At 40.0% G+C, this 24,170-nt stretch overlaps 3 protein-coding genes across 10 annotated transcripts in view; 1 reads left to right on the forward strand and 2 right to left on the reverse strand.

The window, feature by feature from the left end:
- sik2b (salt-inducible kinase 2b) overlaps positions 1-3,640 on the reverse strand; it is a 51,701-nt gene extending 48,061 nt beyond the window's left edge. For 5 of the 8 annotated variants that reach the window (XM_037775272.1, XM_037775268.1, XM_037775266.1 and 2 more), the window contains exon 1: positions 3,103-3,639. In XM_037775272.1, the coding sequence (XP_037631200.1) occupies positions 3,103-3,243 (141 nt within the window). In that variant the 5' untranslated portion in view covers positions 3,244-3,639. Of the gene's footprint in view, positions 1-3,102 lie in introns of all 8 variants that reach the window. The other 3 variants (XM_037775269.1, XM_037775267.1, XM_037775271.1) reach the window with 2 other exon arrangements.
- Positions 3,641-6,706: 3,066 nt separating this feature from the next.
- laynb (layilin b) lies at positions 6,707-14,636 on the reverse strand. Its single transcript, XM_037776496.1, has 7 exons — positions 13,820-14,636; positions 10,520-10,826; positions 10,130-10,287; positions 8,985-9,020; positions 8,073-8,150; positions 7,754-7,871; positions 6,707-7,422 (listed from the first exon to the last, which is right to left on the reverse strand). The coding sequence occupies exons 1-7, from the start codon at positions 13,890-13,892 to the stop codon at positions 7,107-7,109; spliced, it is 1,086 nt and encodes a 361-aa protein (XP_037632424.1). The 5' UTR covers positions 13,893-14,636; the 3' UTR covers positions 6,707-7,106.
- Positions 14,637-20,524: 5,888 nt separating this feature from the next.
- LOC119490917 (zona pellucida-like domain-containing protein 1) lies at positions 20,525-24,129 on the forward strand. The gene is made up of 10 exons (XM_037774459.1): positions 20,525-20,649; positions 20,876-21,102; positions 21,650-21,840; positions 21,966-22,038; positions 22,128-22,225; positions 22,327-22,410; positions 22,490-22,661; positions 23,559-23,664; positions 23,755-23,778; positions 23,889-24,129. The coding sequence occupies exons 1-10, from the start codon at positions 20,556-20,558 to the stop codon at positions 24,044-24,046; spliced, it is 1,227 nt and encodes a 408-aa protein (XP_037630387.1). The 5' UTR covers positions 20,525-20,555; the 3' UTR covers positions 24,047-24,129.
- Positions 24,130-24,170: the final 41 nt, after the last annotated feature.

The raw sequence follows: 24,170 nt of genomic DNA on the forward strand, positions 1-24,170 counted from the left end.
TATGTGAGATAATAAAACAGGATGCAGGAAGGCGGGTTTCATTAATAGATCCATGTGTTTGAAGGTTTATCGGAAGCCAAAACATTACAAAGCACTTTATATTACTGTCTGTGACCCAGGTTTGTCCTCTGGAAACCAGTGACAATCATTTCATGCTCCATCTTGACGATCATCAGATAAACAGCAGAACTACCCTGTTTATATTTCAAAGTATTTTGGCAGGAATTTGTGATTGCGTGTATTTGCCTGGCAACTGACGTCACATCGTGTTGTGAGCCAAGTCCAACGGTTTCTGTTAGATTACCCTGTATTGTTTAGTATTCCTGCAGTGTCAAAGCCTTATGTTTGGTTGTAATCTTAAAGTGAAGTCAGACTCCTCCATCCCACTGACACACAGTTTAATCCTATTTAGCATATCTGTAGTTAGCACTTACTGATGCAGTAATGGGTGTTTCGATGTGTTTAACACTCTCCATTATCACCTTCCTACCCACAGTACAGGCAGGTATGCAATCTGGCATCAAATCTTATGAAGAAATCTAAATCTTTTAATGGCACTCCAGCTACAAGTCGAGACCTCTAGGGCATGAAATATAAAATCGCTGGCCTACTGGATTACAGGGTACTTAGCATGAAAAGATCTGAGCCAACCAACTGATTACATTGTCAACACACACGCACACGCACACGCACACGCACACGCACACGCACACGCACACACACACACACACACACACACACACACACACACACACACGTCTGGTGTACTCTGTTGGCACAAGGTCATTTGAGGACAATGAGTTAGGGGAGATTTAGCTCATACATTAAGTAATGAGAGCAGAAAAGGCAGGACAATGCTGCGATCAGAGACGGATAAATGTACGACCCACTGAGCTGACAGGCAGGACCACTTGGGAATGAGCCAGCACTATGTGAACCCACAAGCTGCAGTATGTACATAATGGGATGAATGGGTCAGTATAACACGCAGGAGCCATGAGTAGAAAAAGTAGGTTATGCACACAGGTACACCTGTCTAGGAATATGCGCATCAAATCTGCTGTTTCATGTGTCATTAAACTCTGCTTTTCTTTACACACACACTCCCAGATAACATCTCTTTTGCCCTGGCAAATTCACAAGGCAGATGGCATCACATTAAAGTTGATAGGCTGCCTCTCCAGCTGACCTTGGCCACTTCAACAAACAGCCTCGCTCTGGTCATGGGCCTGGCAGAGCCAAGCAGCTGCAGTGGCTCTCTCTGTAGCGACCAGAGCTGGCTGGCTGGGTGACCTCTAGGAAAACCAGTGGCCTGAAAACCAGCAACAACATGCATGTTTTTCATCCAACCCAAATACCACACCGGCTGAGGTGAGAGGTGCAGCCACTTAGTGAAATCACCTGGTGTAGTGTTTGGCTGAAATTAAAACCTGCATTCACATCAGTGTCACACGGTTGCAGATTACCTGGCTAGACTAACGCTGCGCCACCACTTCACAGGCTCTAATAACCAGATTAACACGATGACAGCACTGCCTTATTTAGGGATGCACCGATCCGACTTTTTCAGTCCCGATAGCGATAACGATACCTGGGCTTTGGGTATTGGCCGATACCGAGTACCGATCCGATACCAGTGTTTAATTAATGAGCTGTATGCGTCACTGTGTGGAAGTGACTGGGATCATTATTTTATGTGTAAGGCAACATCAGGCTTGACTTAAACATTGCTTTCCTAACTTTGTAAAACAAAATGTAACAAACAAATACACAGATAAAAATTTACTGAATTGTTATTTATCATTAAAATAATAAATCGTACACCAACAACTTGGTAAAAAAAATCTTCAAAATTAACAGGAATTACAATTCAACTGTAAACCTTTTTAATGCAGCAACAAATTGGTCAAAACTTGAACAGTAATTCAAATTCCAGTATATAATGTATATAGTATATAAACATAGAATTGAATTGAATAGATCAGCCCTATTATCACCGATACCCAATCCAGCTATTTGAGTCAGTGGCACGATATCCGATCCGGTATCGGTGTCAGTGAATCCCTAGCCTTTGTTATTCATTAAACCTACAATTGGCTTCATCTGGCTGATGCAAATCTTTGTTTTTCTGTACAGCACGATTGCTCACGTACAAACAGTTGGAGGCTCTGTGAGGTCAAAGATCAAAGTGTGCAACTGTGACTATTTTTCAAATCACTCCCTCTGTCTTCTTCACACACAGACTGGACACTCTTTAACTCCCTGTGTGTCTGTCATTACAATAGAAAAGCCACGGCACTCAGTGGTACCGATCAAGAAAGGCCTCTCTGTAGAGAGAGATGACATAATAAAACTATTAGACAAATCCAAGCCCTGTTCCTTCAGCGCTCATGCTGCATCGCCCCCAGAGTGTGCAGTGTTTTTTAACATATCAAACTAAGTGGAGACCCCAGAGCCAGTTAGTGGATTGCAGTGTGCTTGCATGCATGCGTGCAGAACACACTTTGCTTTCCAATTACAGAGCTCTTCTGGCTGGCAAATCCTGCTCCTCACACACAGAAAGCTCTCGGGCACTGCTGGCACAAGAAATCCCACAAAATCATTATTTGGATTACATAATGTGGGACCACCGACCCCCATGCTGCATTGCATACATACATACATGCATGCCCCAGATACTGCTGATGTTTACAGCCAGCCAGACTACTAGAGAGTGGGAACACTGTGTCACTGTCTGGGGTCATTACCAAAAAGGAGTGTGCAGGTGTATGATGCTGGTTTGGCACAGGAAAGAAAGCATGTTTACAGTTTCCCAGCAGCACTGGTGGTCAGACCTCTTACTGGCAGTGGCTGATGGGAGGAAGAGGGGGTGAAAAACATGCAGTGAGTCCTGTACCTGCAGGTATTCACCAGCTGTTGCTCTGCACTGCACTGGAGCAAGCCAAGTAACCACAGTTACCTGATCCCAAGTTTCTATTTAGTGCACCATGTGGACAGCATTTCGGCATCTGGGGGTGTCAACTAGTTCATAAAAAGTTATGTAACTCCTCAGCGGAACAGTAGCATAAGTTAGCTTGTAGGCTAACTAGTTTATACACTCACCTCGGTCTTGGTTATGCGGTGTCGAGCCAGCTTCACGACGGCGAAATTGCCCTTTCCTAAAGTGCGCTCGATGTCGTAGAAGCCCACTCGGACGGGACCTCGGAGCAGCGGTTTCTGGACACTAGTGTCAGCCATGACCATGCTGTTCTCACTGGGGACCGAGTAGAGGAGGTAGACGAGCAAAAGCGGTTTTTTGTTTTTTTTGTGCTCCAGCAGCTTTACAGATAAAGACGAGGAGAGGAAAACAAACCACCCGCCGAAGCCGCCGCTTCTTCTCCTCCTGCCGCCACCGCCACAGCTCCAGGCATGTCCATTAAAACTAGTTACCGTGGCGACACTCTCTCTCTCTCCAACGTCACAGCGGCGATACAAAACAGGCCATTTGCTGTCACACACCAGCACAATAGAGCTATAATATTTCAGCTATACGTCTATCAGCTACCAGAGCTCAGCGTAGCACACACACGAGTTGACTTGCAGACAGAGAGAGAGAGAGAGAGAGGGAGAGAGGGAGAGAGAGGCATCATGTTCTCTCCGGTTGACGTGTATTGACGTCAAAGCCATAGGGGTATTTGTACAGGGGGCGGGGCCAACGAGGCTCTGCTCCACCACACTTCAGTGCCAATTGGTTGCCAGGACAACCAGACCCAACCTCTTACGTCAACCGGTAAAATTGCTATTCTGAAGATCTTGTTTTTGCTTTGCTCTGCTTTGCCCTCTGCCTGATTGCACGCATATATAGGTAACTTTGAAGTTTTTTGCCTCCTGCAGGTGTTTTAATAAGCTTTTTTTTTTTTATGTTTATATACTTTATATAGGTGAAAAGGGGTTAAATGCATTCAACATAAGCCTGATGCACTGCACCCCCATAGTAATAATGTGCTCTGCAAGAATGAATGGAAAAAAATAATATGCAAGGATTTAACATTTAAAAGAAAAAATATTACATAAAAAAATCACAGCATTTTTTTTTTTTACTTTTTTGTGAAAGGGTTAAATTCATTCAACATCAGACAAATCCCATACATTATAATATATAACATTATATTATGTAACATGGCAGGTGAAAAGGGGGTTAAATGCATTCAACATGCATACATACAACTGCACCCCCTTTTAACATTTAAAAGAGAAATATTTTATAAAATATCGTTTTTACTTTTTTGTGATATAATTCAGAAAAACTGCCATTAAAAAATCCCATACATTATAATATATATAACATTATATAATGTAACATGGCAGGACCTCATGTGAAACTAAACATTTTATCAGGCACAAAGACACTTTGGTCAGCTACATAACAGCGCCATCTGTTGGCAAACATAGGAAAATGAAGCAAGGGTCATTATATACCTCTATATCTTGTTCTCTGGTTGTTATAATTACACAAAATTGATCTGGTTACACTTTATTTTGACTGGGAGAACCTCCAAACTCCCTACTATAAATACCCTCTCCCCTTTTGTACAATTATCCTGTGGGAGAGGTGGTTGTCATTTCTTTTGGCTGACTTATTATCCTAATCCATCCCATTATTTCTCATATTGTTTTGTTTATTTTTTTGTTTTCTAAATGTTATAATGTCTATCCCAACCTGCCAGTATATTGATTTTAATGAACTGGCATTTAGAACTACTACTACTACAACTATAAAGAGCTCCTGGTGTCACGGCGTCTTTATTATCTGACCAACACAACACAGAAGTGAAACGCTGTTCTCAGTAAATCAGTATTTATACTTAAGTAACAGGCATTTTGCATTCTCACACATCTAATGTCACACAGACACTCCCCTACACACTTATACGAATACAAACACATTACTCATATTATTATTAAATAAAGAACGCAACCACAACATCTTGTAACCAAACTTTATTTGACACCCACAGATCACGTCATGTTTGCAGCTCACATTCACACCCGGCAGTTGTTCTCGTCAGCTCATGCAGTGACAGTCTATAACACACAGCAGTGGATTAGTAAGCGGGCAGGCAGAGCAGCGCTCTGAAGGCCTCCGCTGTCACGCATACACTTCCTGAATGTAAGAGTTCCAGATGTGCTTTTGGCATTTCCTGTCTAACATTCTCCAAGAACACACTCAGCCTCTCCTTACTGGGATTGCTACATCTTTCCAAGACCCAGCAGCCCACTCAGAAATAACACAGGCATTTGTGATCAGTAATGTATATCCATGATTATTTTACAGACTTACAAGGTATGCATATGCTTGATGAATGAATCCATGACAAAACTCCTATAAGTCTCTGTATTGTCAGATCAGTGGTAGGGTTGAGTTTCCCTCACAGTCAGGTGGAGTCGGGGGAAAAGGCCACCACAGCTTTGAGGTTTACTGGGGTCAGCAGAGTTCTGTCATCAGTATTTCCGCATGTACTGTCCTGTTCCCTGACATCAGAGTACAAACAGGAAGCCTTACACTGGGCTGACGGCGCTCTCCGGCTCTAGAGAAAGGGTCAACTCCGCCGCCGTACAGAGACAACAGGATCTTTTTGTCCTCGTGTCTCATAATATCTGGTGACGTGATTGGAAAACGGCTGAGCAGTTTAATTCGGGATTGTTTACATGATGAGTAATCTTGCGTGAGTCCTCAAAACTTGCACTTATTCCCAGGGGTTAAATGTGAAATCCACCGCGCCGAATATAGCAGCACTGCTGCACCGCTAACCTGACCTGACTCAGTAATGCTTATTTGAGTTCATTGATGTCTCTTTGAAACCAAAGCCTTCGTGCTGCTTTGAAGTTACATAATTTGTCAGAGTATTTGTCCAGATTAATATCTCAATGTTACAGCAACACCACAAGGTTGACATTTGTGGCTTTGCGAGAAGTGTCTCAACAACTATTGGATTGGATACCCTAAGTTTTCATCTATTTAATACTTTGGTTTATAACCAAATATCTGCAAAGCTACATGACATTCCCCTCGGCATCAGCTGTACTTTGTGTTTAGTGCTAATTAGCAAACATTAGCATGCGAACACACAAAAACTATGATGGTGGTAAACATTATACCTGTTAAAGAGCAACATGTCATCAACATAGCATGGCTGCAGTCTTGTTTAATAATAACAATTATAAAGATTTGAAATATACAGTATCAGTATTTTTAGATGACTCATCTAGTACTCTTGAATCCAAAGGTGTGCCGTGCACAGATTCACAATTTGAGAACTCTATCGGTGGGGTTCTGGGAAGTTCGGGGCCTAAATCACAGGTGACAAAACTTTGGGAAACCCTGCTTTAAATGGGAACTATACGCCCATTTTCAAAATTATGTTATTCCTATGGCCTAAGAAAGTCCCAAAAATATTAGTAAACATGAACAACTCTCTCCCAAATCCAAAATCTAGAGTGCTAAAACTCAAACTTGTGATGTCATAGGGTATAAAGTGTGGAGCTGCTCCATAGACGATGAATGGGAGACTGATTTCGTGGACCCACAGAATGTTTGTTTTATTTTTTATACCCAAATGAGCTTTATTCTATTGTAGTGTTGTCAGTTGTGAAACAGAAAATGTTCCCATATACTCAGAACATTCCTCTGGGTGCTCTCAGTGTCATCTATAACATCTCTCCCTATTCATTGTCTATGGAGCAGCTCCACACTTTATTCCCTATGACATCACAAATTTGAGTTTTAGCGCTCAAGTTTTTGGATTTGGGAGAGAGCTGTTCATGTTTACTAATATTATTTGGACTGTCTAAGACCATAGAAATAACATGTATGAATTTTGAAAATGGGCGTTGTTCCAGCATTTATCTGACGTGCTCAGGATGCAACACTGGAGATACACACAAGAGATAAATTATTGGAACATAGGTAGAAAGGGTGGTGTAGTAATCCTGCACCACACAAGCAACCAGTAGGGTGTGCAAGAAGAAAGGGATGGAGAACATTATGTTCCTCTGTCTAGCCGGGTCATATTCGACAGCTATGAGGTTGAAGGACACTCGCAGAAACCAGATATGCATCAACAGTATTATCCATAGATCTCATTTTCCACCCAACCAGTCTGCCGGCTCTGAGCTTTGCAGGTCTCGTAGATGTCATTGGTCACAAAGCCGCTCTCCCTGGCCGTACATGTCACATTCTCATATTCGTCACACTGGGAGCCCTGGGAAGGAGCACAGGGATGCTTTGTCATGATGCTTCCCGGCATGCTGCCGTCCAGAGTGGGATGAGTCAGTTTAGTGATGTCACTAAAGGCGTAAGGTCCTTGTATGGCATAAGGTGAAGCTGTTGTTGACATCCACGGTTTTGATCTGCCGGGGCAGCTTTCTGTTTCTGTCTTCCTCCTGAATATGGAAGAAATGACATTAAAGAGCGCAGTGGGATCATCACGACAAGCTGCTGTGAGACCACATAAAGTGATAAAACATATTTTCCCTATGTGTCGAAACACAAACAAAGATACAAGAAGTATATATCAGGTATATTGTGTACACACTGGCCAAAACTGAGTAAATACTTGGAGAAGAGCTGCATTGATGTGCATTAAAATGCTTCTTAATAAGTCATTTTATTACTCTGCATCCAGAAACGCAATGTTATATATATTTGAAAAACAACAGATAAGTACATGGTATTGTAATTTTAGTATAACAGCTTATACTTTTCTGCTTTTACCTCTTGGCATGGTGTTTGTAACAGAAGAACCCAGCAGCTGCAAACAGCAGCAGCAGCAGAGCAGGAATAGTTGCATAAAGGATGTAGGAAACATACAGGGTGTCGTCTGAGAGAGATACTGCAAAGGAAAGAATATGACTTGGCATAACTTCTTTTAAGATGACTTTACAACATAGACCTTAATCCTTGAATAGTTTGGGCACGTCACCATTCTGTTACTACTCAAAGCAGTATTTTTTAGTAGTTTCCCTGAAAACATAAAGTGCTTTTTATTCTAAGTATCAAGAATAAAGTATATGTTTTATTTTTATTTTCTTACCTGATGACTCAGGTAGTCTCATTTTTATCCTCTCATCACTTTCTGTAGTTGTTAACACGTTTGGCCTCACAGATGGAACTGGAGCAATCAGAAAACAAGTTAACATCATCAGTTGAATATTACAAGAAAAAATATGACACATGACATTGTTTATCAAACCGTTGCAGATTTCTACAACTGAAAAGAAACAATAAGCAAAACATGTGAGAGTATGAATTAAAATATTAAATGCATCATGTATAACAAATACCATGTATTTTCCCTAACTGTTTGAATTTCCCTGTTTAAATGTCCTTATTGGTAGATGGTGTGATCACATGCATCTATATGCACATTTATAGCTTAAGATGCATGTTTGAAGTTTTTCAGAATGTAAGTGAATACATGTGTTGTATAAGGTTTGAATATGTGTTGATTCACCTTTTGTAAAACTGAAGATTTTGACAATTTCTTTCCTGAATAACACCTATCCTTAATAAAAACAGAAAGATATTTGCTGCAAAGCTGAATACATCATACATGTACTGTATTGTACTGTGCTGTACTGTACTGTACTGTACTGTACTGTGCTGTACTGTACTGTACTGTACTGTACTGTACTGTGCTGTGCTGTACTGTACTGTACTGTACTGTACTGTACTGTACTGTGCTGTACTGTGCTGTACTGTACTGTACTGTACTACATGTGACCTACAGATTATATAACGTAAACAACCCAAACCTTATACATTTTGACCACTAGAGGTCTTTATTTACACAAAAGGGAAGATGACATTTAAAGTAGTGATGACCTTTCTTGATCTAAGTATAAACACATGTGCAGTCAATTGTTATCTTTATACCCCACAGAAACATCATGCATACAAGGACAGTATTTACAGCACGTGTGGGGTAGTTAAGTACATGTTGTACCTGCATGTGCTGTGTTCCGTTCCTCTGGTACTTTTTCTGCAAAAGACAGAGAAAAGTAAGTTGATGATGTAATCAATGCTACTTCACTCAGCTCATTAAAAAAAGATGAAGTACATAAAGGCATGCATTCAAGAACTGTATCACATCCGAAATAGAAAGAAAAGAAAAAAAAAAACAGGAAGAATCGTTAGAAAATGAAAAAAAAAATAAAATGAGCCCAGAAAAATCTCCAGAGGAGTAAACTGTTTTAAGTATATATATATATATATATATATATATATATATAAAAAAGCTTTAGGTTGTTACATAAATATGACCACAAAGTGTGCACACAGATTTATCGAAGGGATGGTTCACAGTTTGAAAGTCCCTTAAAGGACTTAAAACTGATTAATAATTTAAAGGTGCTAAATGTGAGATTAGGGGCATATCTATTGCCTCCGCACGGCTCTCAACATGGCGACATCTGAGCCAGTGGGTTGTAGTTACCGGTGCTAAGAGTGCTAACAGTGAAAACAAAGTTAACACTGCTTATAAAGCTAAGTGTTAACCTAGGGGGGGAACCAGAGGGTGGCGCTCTCGGTCTGTACGGTGTTACCAATTGTAACCGCCATATGAGAGCAGCGTAGAGCATGAGCTGTGAGCTAGCCAGTGGGGCACGCTCACATGCACGAACATGCACTAAAAGCACGTGCGGATGGCCAATTATGTCAACAAAGCACGGAGAAGCGCAGATTACAACACACAAAGAGGGAGTGTGACTTCATTCTCAGCTCAGGTAGACATTACGCCTCTATATCTTTATATAGCAAATGTCTGTTTGCTGCTATATTAATAGTCTGGATATAAATAGAGCACCTTTAAGATATCGGGTATACCTTTAACACAGGCAGATACTGTATATCTTTTTGGGTTTCCAGAGAGCATGAGCAGTAATCCAGGAAACCAACATTAATATTGCACATTAGTTGTTAAGAGCTAGTGGTTGACAGCGGTGGCCCCGTTTCAGTAATGTTTTTTGGAAGATAAAATTCAGATTTTGTGGATTCAAGAACCAAATAAAACCAAAGAGTGTCAAATTTCAATAATTCCCAGCAGTGCGCAGCAAGGTACACCAGCACAGTGTCTGTGATCTACTGGCTCACCTTCTGGGTATTTGCAGACAAAGTTGTTCTTGGAGTTGCAGTTGTCATCGTTCCACTGGAACAGGAAATGACCTTCCTCGTCGGGCGGTGCGTTGGGCTGGTGATACAGAACCGCACACATTTCAACGCCACACGATGGCTCGTCCCAGTGCCAATTCCTACAGCAAATAAGATGCACAAGTTTATCGCATTTATATTGGACAATTTACATTATAGCATGCACAGTTTTACTTCATATCTGAATTTCTTATTCCCAAATTCTTGCAAAGGATTGTATATCCATCACTCCCACACAAGCACCATTTGATCCCTTGAGATCCCGCATACTTTTTTCACTGATGCAGCCGAAACATTCATACACAGAGTGAAATGATAAAAAAGGAGAAAGACCTGTACTTGGCCTTGCTTCCATCCAGCCAAAAGTACTGGGAAGGGCAACCTGGGTTTGTTGTCCCTGCCCTGTGGCGCTGAGGGTTGCGGCGAAGCCCGATCCAGAAGTCTCCATCTCCAGCCTGCAGCTGCTGTATGAACCTCTCCATCAGTCGCTGCTCGCTCTCTGTCTCAATGCTGAGCAAGTCACCTCCATCCGACCTACAGGCCTGCCTGGCATCCTCAAAGGTCAGCCTCCGCCTGCTGTCCTGGATGTAGGACACCTTGTAGCATGGGCGCTCTGTCCCACGCCGACAGATCCTTTGGCCTGGACGATGCGGTCAGCATCAGGGAGAAAACAAGATGATACATTTTTTTGTTTTCTGTGGCAAGAAGATTATAAACAACCTACAGAATCACGGACAAATTAGGAACCAGAATTTGTTTTTGCAAAAGTCTTGCCACATTTTCCTGCAACGTGGGTAGGGTAAACCATATGAAATTACAGAGTAAAACCTATATTTTTAAGGACTTAAAAAAAGATGTTTGTTTTTTCTAGATTTGTGCCACTTGTGCATTTCAAAATAGTTTGGATGCTGTGGTGCACTGTGACCGATTTCAAATATGTGAGTCTGAGCACGTCTGAGATGCAGTGACTTGCTGCGGTGGCATAATGAGGAGCTTTATTATTGATTGAAGTATGTTAATTATGGTTTTACACAATGAATCTTGATTGTCTAAAGGCGCTAATGGCACATCACTTAAAGGTAATTTATTATTATTATTATTATTATTATTATTATTATTATTATTATTATCAATACGCCAACTAATAAACAGAGACAATAGATAAAATCATTTTACAGCTAAATCGTACACTACAAGATGTTTCTGCAAACATTTGAGGCGAGAAATAGGCATTACAGTAACAGAATATTGATTCATATTTGATCAGCGCTGCCTAGTTTGACCATTTGATCGGAGTTCGCAAGTGATTGACAGCTGCTCATAGACGGCAGGCTCCAGCTCGGCTCCGATTGGTTGTTTTCCTACGGTCTGTGAAATCTTGCAGATGCCATTAGGAGCACTGGAGGACACAGAGGCCCATGATTTTTTTCAGATTTCCTGTCTCATGCACTACTGTCAGGATATAGAGGCCGTTTTATAAAAATAAACTTTTTAAAATCATATTTGCTCCAATTCTACGCACTGTGACCATACCTGTGACCATACCATACCTGTGACCCCACATTACAGGTTGTAGGAGTTGAAAACATGTACAAGCGATACAATACTGACAAAAATCTCAGACGTCTTATCTCCTTGAAATGCTTCTATCACATTTATTTTTAAACTTATACATAATAGAAACATAGTGCTATAGATGGATGTGCATCTGTTGCATAATGGTGTAGGTCTAGTTAGTATACATATAAAATGTATATGTGTACTAACTAAACCTATGCAGTGGTGGAAGTACTCAGATCTTGTACTTCAGTAAAAGTAGCAATACTAGCATGTAGAAATACTCTGTTACAAGTAAGGGTCCTGCATTCAAAATCCTTCTTAAGTAAAAGTGCAAAAATATTAGCATATGAATATACTTAAAGTACTAAACGTATAAAAGTACACATTATTCAGAATAATGTATATTATTGAATTATACTTATTGATGCATTAATGTGTTCATCACTGGTTAAGGTGGATCTCGTTTTAATGACTTAATATACTGCTGGGTAGTTTAATCTATAATAATACATCAGAATGTATTAGTTGATTTATATTTTGTATTAATAATCTGAATCTGTAAAGTAAATAAAGTTAATAAATCAATGTAGTGGAGTAAAAAGCACAATATTTCCCTCTGAGATGTCGTGGAGTAGAAGTAGAAAGTATCAGAACATGGAAATACTCAAGGAAAGTGCAAGTACCTCAAAATTGTACTTAAGTACAGTACTTGATTAAATGTACTTAGTTACTTTTCACCACTGAGTACATGTTATACTGTTGTGTTTTTCTAAGCATTCTTTACTGCTCCTGTTGGAATAAAATAATTGTTGATTTTTTAACTGCAAAGTAGTAATGTGTTTTTGATACCTTCACTTTTTTTCATTATATCATACCAGGATGTTTGCTGAAATTGATTGGATGTGACACAGCCCTACCTAGAAACATTTCCACCAGCGACACTGATATAAATGCTGTTGTTATCATCACAGCCTGCCTACACTGTTAAGAATTGGCAGCAGGGTTGCCTTTATTTTACTGTAAAATTAACATTATTATACTGTCGCTGAAATTTACAGCCTTGTACTGTTAATGAAAAATACAGTTTGAACTGTTTTTTTTAAATTATTTTCACAGTATTTTACAGTTTATTTACTGTTTAAAGATACATTATATAGCTGTTTTTCACCTTTCTTTTACATTATCTTACTGATAATGCACTATTTAGGTTGTATTTTTTACATACATTTTAATAAACATAATTTTTTGCCTAGATGAATAGACTTAGCAGGTTACAGACATAGGAATAGTCACACCAAATACAATTAAAGGCACTTGTTAGGAAAAAGGCTACAATAGACTTGTTGACACTTTTCCCAAAATGTGTGTCTATAGCTGGCTACAAGCACAGAATGCAAACCATAACAACATGTGAGTGAAGAACAATGAAGTTAATTCACTGATTCTACAAGCATGTACAATGTACAAGCCTCACATGAGCAGATCAGGTCCCAGAATTAAAAAAAATACTGCATGAAACTGTTACTGATGATACTTTAGACAGTTGATCAGCAGTAAAGTGCTGTTTTATAAGAATGCATTATAGTCCAGTTGAAAAACGGCCTATGAGCGTAATTTAAAAGCACTGTTCTTAGCAATAACAGGTTAATACTGTTGAAATCCTGCTGTAAATTAACAGCAATCGTTTACAGTGTAGAGTTATGGAAAACTATGCGACCTGCTGACTTCAGATCGGTGATCTGAATACACCCAGTTGATGTTCATTTTCCACCACATCACGTGCTGCTGTGTGACTGCAGTCTGTTTATCATTACAGTGCAGCCTTCATGCTGTATGTAGGCTATATACGCTTCAGGCTTATTTACACTGGTTGTGGGATCAACCTCGTTACATTAATCCACAAAAACAAATGCACAGCCTCGTTCAGTTGCATGCAAACTTATTTTTTTAAAACTTTTTTGTCGGTACAAACAAACAAACAAGTCGAAGTATTACTTTTAAAATAAAATACACAGCAATAAGCCTATTGCATTGTCGCAGTGGAGTTTAAAAAGGGAGTTTTCGCTTTCTTACCATTTATTTTAGACGTGGATCCAGGGTGGAACAGCACGGCGATCACGGTGCCAAACAGCTTCATAAAATCCATTTCTACATATTTCACCCCGAGTGTGTTGCACGATTAGTTTTAAAATAAAGTAGTAGTTCAACTTCAGATTCTCCAACCCTGATGATAAACAGACTATAATGACAGAGAGGCAGCAGAGAGGTCTGTCCAGTCAGACTAGTGGAGGCGTGCATATGGCGTCTGGCTGAGGGGAAAAAACATCAAGAGGGAGATAGTCCAAGATTTTTTTGCTTTAGAAAAAAGAAAAAAAAGTAGGCTATTGTTGCTTTTCAGTGAATTCCATCCCCTCTAGATGTAAACTCAAAGCACTAAGGTTGAGAATTTGTGCATTTTGTCTTTTATAAATAGCAAAAATCCCATTCCACATATAGTAATGTCATTATCATGGAGATGAATAGAGTTCTTTGTGCAAACTATGCATCATGCTCCCTGTATTAACATAAAGAATGAGCATCTCTCAGTCTTTTTCCACCACACACACACACACACACACACAGATTGAGTGCTGTCTGGGGAAACATACAGCTCAGAGGAGAAAATGAAGCCAGAAAGCAGAAACAAGGTTGACTTCAAGATTGTAAATGGTGCGTGTTAAAAGTACAACTCAGTCTTTCCTTTTCTTTGTCTGGTATAAACACACTGGTCTCATATCATGATGTGATTCAGTTTGTCGACCACATTTCTGATGTGGCCGGTGATTATAAAAAAACATCTCCCATGAAAGCAAGTGTAAGTGTTTAAAAGGAAAGTGACTCACTGTGAAAACACCATGAGAGACAGAGTAAGGACAAAAAGTGAGATAGGGAGAGAGAGATTGGAACAGGAAAGCATGCAGAGGAGGAAGAGGAAAGGATTTTTTTTTGGAGAGCCAAACTTCCTGTTCATTGCTATGGTTTGGTTTCCAGGCATTGCAGTTTCATTTCCAGAAAATGAGCAATTGTGAGAGTCTGGAGCAGTCGTAGGGATTACGCAACAAAAATAAATCATTTTACACGGTTTAATCCCCCAAAAGGCTGAGAGACTGACAGGTTAAATGTTGGCTTGCTCCAGTTCTGGTTGAATGAAAGTTGTTGTTGTCAGCAGCACTCCGTGTACTTGTTGTTTCATGTAAATGTAGTTGTTTGTAGTATTAATCTGTGTTATTCGTGCGGTGAGTTTATTGGATTTAATTTCAGCACTGTGTGCTGTTCAAATAGCAGCAAATGGGGCATGCTTCTCTTCAATGTGGGATTTAAATGGTAATGGTTTTGATGCAAACTATTTGACCACCACTGTGTTATAAAGAGACAGAAGCAACGTTATGGATAGTGATCTCCTTTATCCTACTATGTGTCATGTGTCATGGGAGTCGTCTCTTCCAGGATGACAACCCTTTCACAGGGTGCACAAAGGGTCACTGAATGGTTTCATAAGTATGAAAATGATGTGAATCATACGCTATGTGGCCTTTTCATTTGTCCCCCATCTACTTATTAGCTCTGTTGCAGTTTTAGGGGCATTTAATAGCAGAAATGGAATATAATATTCATAATTATGTTTTCATTAGTGTATGATTACCTGAAACTAAGAATTGTTGTGTTTTCGTTAGCTTAGAATGAGCCCTTCATATCCACATAGGGAGTGTGGTCCTCTTCACAGAGTCCGCCATGTTGCTCCGCCATGTTTCTACAGAACAGACTCCACCACAGTTCTCTGTCATGCTTGGAAAGGGAGGGGTGAGCGGACGGGTATTCAATTTGTTGCAATCTGAAACCTCACCACTAGATGCCACTTAATCCTACACACTGCTCCTTCAAGATAAATCCCAATTTACTTACTGAATTCCTCACATTTCCCCAAACTACACACCTGTTTCACTAAATCTCCCATTTCCCCACCAAAATGAAGCGCTTGTATCAGTACAGTATTTAGACTCTCCCATTAAAACTAAAAAAGGACTACTTTATCTTTACAAAAGATACATGCCACAACTTAAACACACACCACCATAATGGTAAACTGCTATCAAACCATACACACAAACACATATACACCTCTCGTTTGAGACATTGCTACTAACAACACTCTGAACACAACATTGGGAAAATATACATATAATGCAGGGAAATGGTAAAAAACAACAACAACAACAAAAACAGAGGGCAAAAAACAGTGTCGATCTGCTATGCTGTCCTCTTTGTTTATTACAGGCCTTTATCTGCAGCCCATGTCATTGTATCTTTACATGATGATGGAGTGAATATTTGACGGATGTTGGAGACACACTAGACTGGCAACACAGAAGTCGGCTTTAACCTCACCACAGCCTGCAGTTTATCCTCCTCTTGTGTGATTTTTAACAACACCCATCAACAGATGACCTTGGAAGCAGAGTAATAACCATCAGCAGCTCCTCTCCGTGGAGAGCTGAGAGAGGACAGACAATCACAGGCTGTCTGTTGTTTACTACCTGGCTTCAGGCCATCTCTCCATCGGTTTCTCTCTGCCTCCGGATGCTTGTCATGCGTGACCGGGAATGATTTTTCCTTGTTTTGGTCTTTCGAATTCTCTGAAGTTTGTTTGATGGGGTGCCCTGGTAGCTCGACGGGTAAGGGGAGTACCATTAAGGCTGAGTAGTTACTGCAGCGGCCTGGGTTGGAGTACGGCCCACGGCCCTTCGTTGCATGTCATCCCCTCTCTCTCCTCCGTCTTTCCTGTCTGTCTCACTATTAAATAAAGCAGAAATGCCCAAAAAAGTTTAATTATTGGTCAATGCATGCAAATGTTAGTCACGTGATGAAGAACTGTGTGCCACAGTTTAGCCTCAAAGATTATTTGTGCCAAACAGGAATGTACCACAGGACTTTAATGTTGGACTGTATGTAGCCTATAGGTGTTGTTACATTTTGCATGCAGCATGAGCATTTGAAAAATTGTATATTGATTGATTTTTATATTTGAGTATACAAGACACTTTCTTTCTTTCGTTCTTTTTTCTTTTATACACTAGACAGCAACGACCAGAATGGCCAATCTTCAAAAAAAAAAAAATGTTTGAACAAACTTATTATACTTATGTGGGACGTTTAGATAAACATTTCACCTTCGGGAATACCGTCAGATTAACCTGCTAGGGGGCCACCATTAACGCATGTTTCTCCCACCCTCTGTGCAATGTGTGCAGTTTTTCTATGCCAGAATACTAGCTGGACCTAGATAAGCTGCATGGTAATTTAATTTAGAAAAGTTCAAAATGTTAGCACAAAACTGGAAAAATAAAGCTTCTAAAAACGAGATTTTGCCACAGAGACCTTCCTCCAAAACCTCAATATCAGGATCCACCTTAAAGCAATTATCACATAAGCTGATACTATATTGTAAGATGGTATAGTGTCACTTTCTGCCCCCTGGTTTGGTTGCCCACTTTGCTCAGTTGGTAAGCCTTGGTGGTGCAGGAAACAACTTTGTTTTTACTGTAGATGACTTTATTTTTGTGTCTTTGCTAATTCCTGATTATTTTTATTTCTTGTGTTTACTGGAATGGATGAATGGTGTTTTTCCGAGAACCAACTAAACAATGGCTGTCATTGTGCTGTCTGTTCACTGAGGAGGAAGTAGTGTCTCTTGGGTTGTTGCTCTCCTCACCACTGGTGAATCACGAGTCCATCAGATGCACACTGTCTAATTTTGGCCAGCAGATGACACCAAACTACTGTTGAATTAAAATCAGAGCAGCAACTCCCATTCACTTTAGAAATGAATCTGTTATTGTCCAATCACACCTGTGGTGACAAGTAATGAAAGCACATTTACTCAAGTATTTACTTACGTACAGTTAATGTTACTTTACTCGCTACTTCTATGCTATACTTATTTCTACTCAATGATATTTTAGAGGGAATTATTGTTCTTTTACTGCTCTATGTTTAACTGACAGCTGGAGTTACTACTGATTACTTTTAAGATTTCACATTAAAAACACACTTGATCAACTTATGAATATAATAATATAATATTTGTTCCACCAAAGCGATATTTCCCCACTAAATTTTTCAGGTGGTTTCATTTATAGTACTGTTCAAATTATACAGTATTTCCAGAAAATAATTGATTGAATTTGAGTAGCAGAACTTATTTTTTCTTCTTTCCTCTCCAATTAATCATTTCATGACCCCTCCGATTTGTCTTGTGACTCTTTAGAGGGACCCGACCCCTAGGTTGGGAACCACTGGACTGAAATACCTAACTTTATATAGCTGCAATAGCTACAACAGTAAATGTTTTTTATACATTCATGCATCAGTATTAACAATCTAATTTTATCATTTATAATAAAGTATTAGTCACGTTGTTCTACATTACAAGTTTTCAATAATTTTAGTTATTTTGTTCTTTTAATAGTTCAATACTTTTACTTATGGGCTAAGTAAAATTTTGAATACAGAACTTTTACTTTTACTTCTAGTGAAGTATTTATACAGTGCTGTTTTGGTGCTTTTACTTAATCATCTGGATGCTTCTTCCACCACTGAATGAACAAATTATTAAGAATATGACTGCATTATGTCATAAGTGGAAATGTATCTAAGCAAATTATCGCTACACAAGTAAACAATGTACACCTTTTCTTGTAGGCAGAATAGACAACAACTCCTTTGTAGTTTTGGAGTGTTGGAACCGTTTTTAAACACATTTACTCAGTTGTCAATGTGACTATGATGCTATATTCACATACTAAGGGGTCATTAGCTACTCTAATGATCATCTTCATTGTACATGCCCACAGAGAACAGTACCGTGTCTCCTCCATCTTCCCAGTGTATCCTCTTTCTTCCAGAACTAAGTTTATGTCCTGCCCTGGGCCTTGTTTTCATTGTTTTCTAATGTGAAATATATCAGTAACCATTATAGCTTTTGGTGAAAAGAACTAGATGTGAATCATTATCGCAGTCTGGTGCATCTAACTTTAGCCTCCCTACAGATAATGGTCACTGTGTGGTTCATTTATATTACAAATTTGTTGTTTAAAAAAATAGATTTATTTAGCTTATCTGAAGTAGGGACATTTAATCAGCCAATAAAGGAACAAATAATTCTCCCGTTTATCAATAAAAATCCCTAAAATTGGAGATACATAGTATTCATTGGGGATTGATGACATACAGTAAGCTGTAAACTATAATGTGCTGTTAGCAGTTTGCATGATTATTTAATTTATGGGTTAGATATGGTTTATCCAGACCCATTGCAGACATCGCCATCCATTTTTAACCTCTCTGACTCTGCAGTCAGAGGGATTACAGGGAAATGAAATGGAGAGTGGGATTAGGGTGAAGAAGAATGGCCGATGAGTTGTTTCTAAACAGGTGTTCTTGGAGGTAAAAATCCTCGGACAAGGATTTAAGAGATTGTAAAAGAATGACGCATCTGTGGATAGTGTGACAAATGTCTTCTCTGACCATGGGCACTTTAGCAACAACACTGATTCTCCTTTTCATTCTATGTTTCTGAGGAACAATGGGTCGTCTCAGTTGAGCAGCAGCGGTTGTGGCCGATAGCTATGGAGACTACCTGCAATGCAAGTCTATGGAGACAATAGAGGAGAGGGTTTGACATGCAAGGGACATTAATAAAGGTCAATCCTGGTTGGCGGAGGACTTCATTGCTTGTGGCAACAAACATGATCACCTTTCAAGGTGTTCCATTCTCAAAAAGATGAATCCTTTATTCCGGACCGTGATCTCGGTAAACAATGTTTTTGGGAAATGTACTTCTGTTCTTTTGAGAGTTGTTGATTCTGAATAAATAACTTATGTGTAATGCAGTACAGCATCTCAGTTATTGATTAAAGAATAAATCAGAATTAGCCTATAAAAGGAATTTATTCTGAATGTTTTTAGCAACATCATTCTGTAAAGTTCCCTGAATTTGGTGACATGTACATGAAATGTGGATTAAATCTGATCATGGCCAATTATTATATTGATAGTTTCAAAATGCAGTTCTTTCCCTGCAGTACAAGAGGTTTATTTACCAATAAATATGTACATTGCATCCGAGTTTAAACCTCATTTGCCTCAGTACAACTGGCAAACAACTGTAACTTTCACCTTCAATAATCATTTTTGATGGAGGGAAACCTGAAACAGCAGTTGTAGTTACCCGAGAGATCTGTGTCAAATCCCACTGACAGATTAATCTGCTGGATTTAGATCTGACAGGGAACCCTGCCAGGAGCTGCTGCTGCCGTCTACACGAGAAGTCACGGTATAGAAACGTGGAGAAAGTGTGTGTGTGTGTGTGTGTGTGTGTGTGCATGTAGGGGTCTATAATTAGTTGAAGGGAGGGTTTGAGAGTCACACCTGTATGGTTTTGGGTGTCTTGAGGCTGTCAAATACTATAAAAGCCACACTGTACGACTACTCAGACACCTGCTCAGGTACCAGCTAAGGTAAGACTGTCTCATTTGAAATTCATTGATTTTAAATTGCAACACTTTGGGGAAGACATCAACAGTTTCAGCTTGGCTAAACTACATTTCCTGCACAATTTGATATTGAAAATTATAGTCACATACAATTGTACTGCTCTAACTCAATTGATAATGTTATTTTAGTGTCATTTTGTTGTTTTTTATTATTGTTGATATTGTTTTTTTTTCTCCATTTTAAGACAGGATTTATCAATCAGCTTCCTCCAGACAGCATGACTCTCTATCTTTGTCTCCCTCTGCTGGCTGTGCTCCTACAGCCGACTCTGTGTCTCTACAACTGCTCGTCTGAGTATGAGAGGATCCCAGGTAAGTTGTTACTCTCACTGAGCCAGATGCTTTTGTTTTATATGAGCATTTTGCACAAATCTGTGCACACTTTGCCTTTTTTCCCTGCTTAATGTGAGGGACTTTTTCTCATCTCTGTCTCTGCAGCAGCAACTGGATCATCATATAAATTTTCCCTCTGATTCCAATAAAAAATCTCACAATATTAAAACCTCTTCCTTCGTTTCTCCTTTTCCTTATTTCATAGACAATGCGGACATGATGGTTGACTGTGGCACTAGTACAATCACCCTGGAGATCAACCTGTGCACGGCTCAGTGGGCCGGCTTCAACACCACAGACCTGGCCATGAACGGGAACCACAACACCACGGAGTGCCAGGGCTCCATCGACACCAGCGTGGACCCTCCAGTCATCCGTTACCTGCTTCCTGTCAACCATAGCCAGAGTAACCCCTGCCGCCAGTCTCTGCAGGTCAGACGGTGTCTAGTAGAGGATGATGAATAATGTTGAATTACTCAGCCGATTAGACTGGTGTCAGGCCATTAAACAGGCGTTATCGTTCGCTATAAGCACCATAGATGTGGGCCATCAGGGGCCTACTACACCCAATAGTAGGTTTTATCATCTATTCACATGATAGATCACCAAAAGAAGGTATAAAAGAACATGACAGTGACCTCTGTAGTAATTATGACAGGAGCTGAAGCAGAGGTCAGGCGCTGTAGTATAGACAGTGTGAAACTCCATAAAGGTCAGAGGTCAGGGATGACGGATGGGACACTTAACATAGGGTTTCCACGCAGGAGGCTGGAGTTTGCATCCCGTGTGTAACCAACAAACATGTAGTTGTCTTTGTGTTCGTAGTTATTTTAAGCTAAAACACAATGTTTTTCCCTTAACGTCTATTCAATGGCCTGATAACAGTCGAATCGGGTACATTACTGGACAAATGGTTCCAGTTATTTTCCTGTTGTGTGGCAGTATAGCAGAAGGTCATGTAATGATTGTTCTTGTTTAGATTGTGGATGAGACCCCGGACCCCACAGGTCCATTCAGCAGCTTCTTGACCATCCAGTCAGTTATCATCACCGGGTTCATTAACACACCCAAATCTGACCAGGGGGTGATCAGCTACTCCACAGACCTCTACTATCACTTCTCCTGCCGCTACCCGCTGGAGTACCTCATCAACAACACACAGATTGTGGCGTGAGTAACTGTCTATCTTAAAATAGACCCTATGTTGTGCAAAAGGGATATTTCTGTAATGATTATTTAGTTGTGAATTTACCCTATTGCTTTTTACAGTAATTGTCTTTTCCATGATTTTTTAGCTCCTCAGTTTCCGTGGCGACCAGCGATAATAATGGGTCCTTCATTGACACATTGAAAATGAGTGTTTATAATGTAAGTTGGCATTCAGTTGCCTTAGACATACTATACTATGGAGCTATATTGCTCTTGACTTATTTGACTCTGGTGTCTTTTTTCTCCAGGACTCTGACTATAGCAACCCGTTAGTGGTACCTCCAAAAGGAATTGTGCTCCGAACCAGGATCCACGTGGAGGTCAAGGCTGTTAACCTTACAGGAAAGTAAGTACAAAAGCCCATTTGGATTAGTGGATGTTTATAGTGAATTTGCAGTGTTTTCTTGTAGCAAACAGTAACTCATTGGCCCACTGTCCTCTTTTCAGTTTCCACTTACTGTTGGATCACTGTTTTGCCACTCCCACTCCTTACAACACGACGCATAGTGAGCAGCACAACTTCTTCACCGGGTATGGACGAACAAATATACACATAGTAAACATGGAGTTTTTATATAAACTATATAAAAATAATTCTGCTTTCCACTAGCTGTAATGTGAACCAAAGGACAACTGTGACAAGCAATGGCCTATCCATGGTTGCCCGGTTTAACTTCGAGGCCTTCCGCTTTGTTCAGCACCGCGACCAGGCAAAGTCCAGCATCTATCTGCACTGCATAATGAGACTCTGTGAGCCCAGCAAATGTCAAGAGCTGCTGTCTGTAAGTTGAGAAGCCAAGAACAAATGACTTTTGAATGATTCATGGCCTATATCACCATGTATATAATCTCTATAAACAGATTCTGCATTCACATGTAGAATCTATAAGAGACAAGGTTTTGGTATCGGAAGTGTTCTGGTTTTCGTTTGTAATTTGAATAGTATTGACCAATCACGTTCAAGCAGGCTTTGGTTGAATGCAGGTAAACGGTCCGTGTGTAGAGCAAAAGAGGCGGAATGCAATCTGGGAACACGCCGGCTATCGTCTGATGATGATTTAGCTTTTTATTGGTTTAAAATTAGCTTGTAAACTGGTTACTTGTGAAACAATCCGTTTGTACACGTCGTCTCTCAACCCCAACTCCAGTCTCGCATCTCAAGTTGCTAATTGGACTGTAAACAACGAGCAGCGCACGGAAAAGCAAGTCTTGGCCCGGATATCCGCTGGCTACACCGGAACCCCAGAAATATAGCCCCTTGCCCCCAGAGGGTTATCCGCCGTCAGTCCGATAGACGGCAACTAATATAAAGAAAAAATGTATTTGAACAGCATTACCAACACTACCTTTAAGAAACCTGAGACAGTTGCTACTGATAACATTGCTAAAAATAAATATTTTGGGAGCATTTTATGACCTTATTAGATAGCTGACAGTGTAGGGATGTGACAGGAGATGTAAGGAGAGAGATGGGAAATGGCTGCAATAAATGTTTTAGAGGGGGATTTGAACCAGGGTTTTTGTGGGTCATGGTTGGCACCATTTTTTGATTTTATCATAAAATAAAAGAAACAAATCACAAGTTATTTCATAAACTGAAATGTATATATAGAAGCCATAGTTTTACATCAAATAAAAAATATTATACTAAACCCAACTGGATGTTTGTTGTTTTTCAGGCCTGTACTAATAAAAGAAGAAAAAGATCTGTGGCCGCTTTTGGAGAAGAAAGCAGGGAATCAGCCACTGTTACAGTCGGACCTCTTTACACTGCCGCCGGAGAAGGTAAGACCCAGAAAAAACACCACCATAGTGAACCGTGATAAAAAGTTGACCTTTTCAACTGACTCTCCTTCTTATCTTCCCCTACTAAAGACAAGCCATATGCAGCTGCCTATAGTGAGTATACTTTGATCACATTCGTCATCAGAAATACATTTTAATAACTTAGAAGATGTTACAACAAACCCATAAATCAATCTCAATTAACCCCCTCCTGCGTGCATCAGGTAATGACGTGGCATCAGAGAGGGATAACGTGGACGTGACGGGCTTGGTGGTGGGGGTGTTGTTTGGCTCGGCTGCTGCTGCCTTGCTGGTTCTGGGCGGCTGGTTCGCCCTGAAAAAGTTTTATTGGGCGGGAGGATTACCTCACTCCTTTAACTGACAGAACAACCGGACCAACTCGTCACCTCATACCAGATTGTTACTGTGTGTTTATTGTAAGATGTTGCGATTTGTCAGTAAGAATCAACTGTTCTTGTCAGGTGAACATGGAAATGAACACTGCT

The sequence above is a fragment of the Sebastes umbrosus genome, chromosome 7 (genome assembly GCF_015220745.1).
Source record: "Sebastes umbrosus isolate fSebUmb1 chromosome 7, fSebUmb1.pri, whole genome shotgun sequence".
Lineage (NCBI taxonomy): Eukaryota > Metazoa > Chordata > Actinopteri > Perciformes > Sebastidae > Sebastes > Sebastes umbrosus.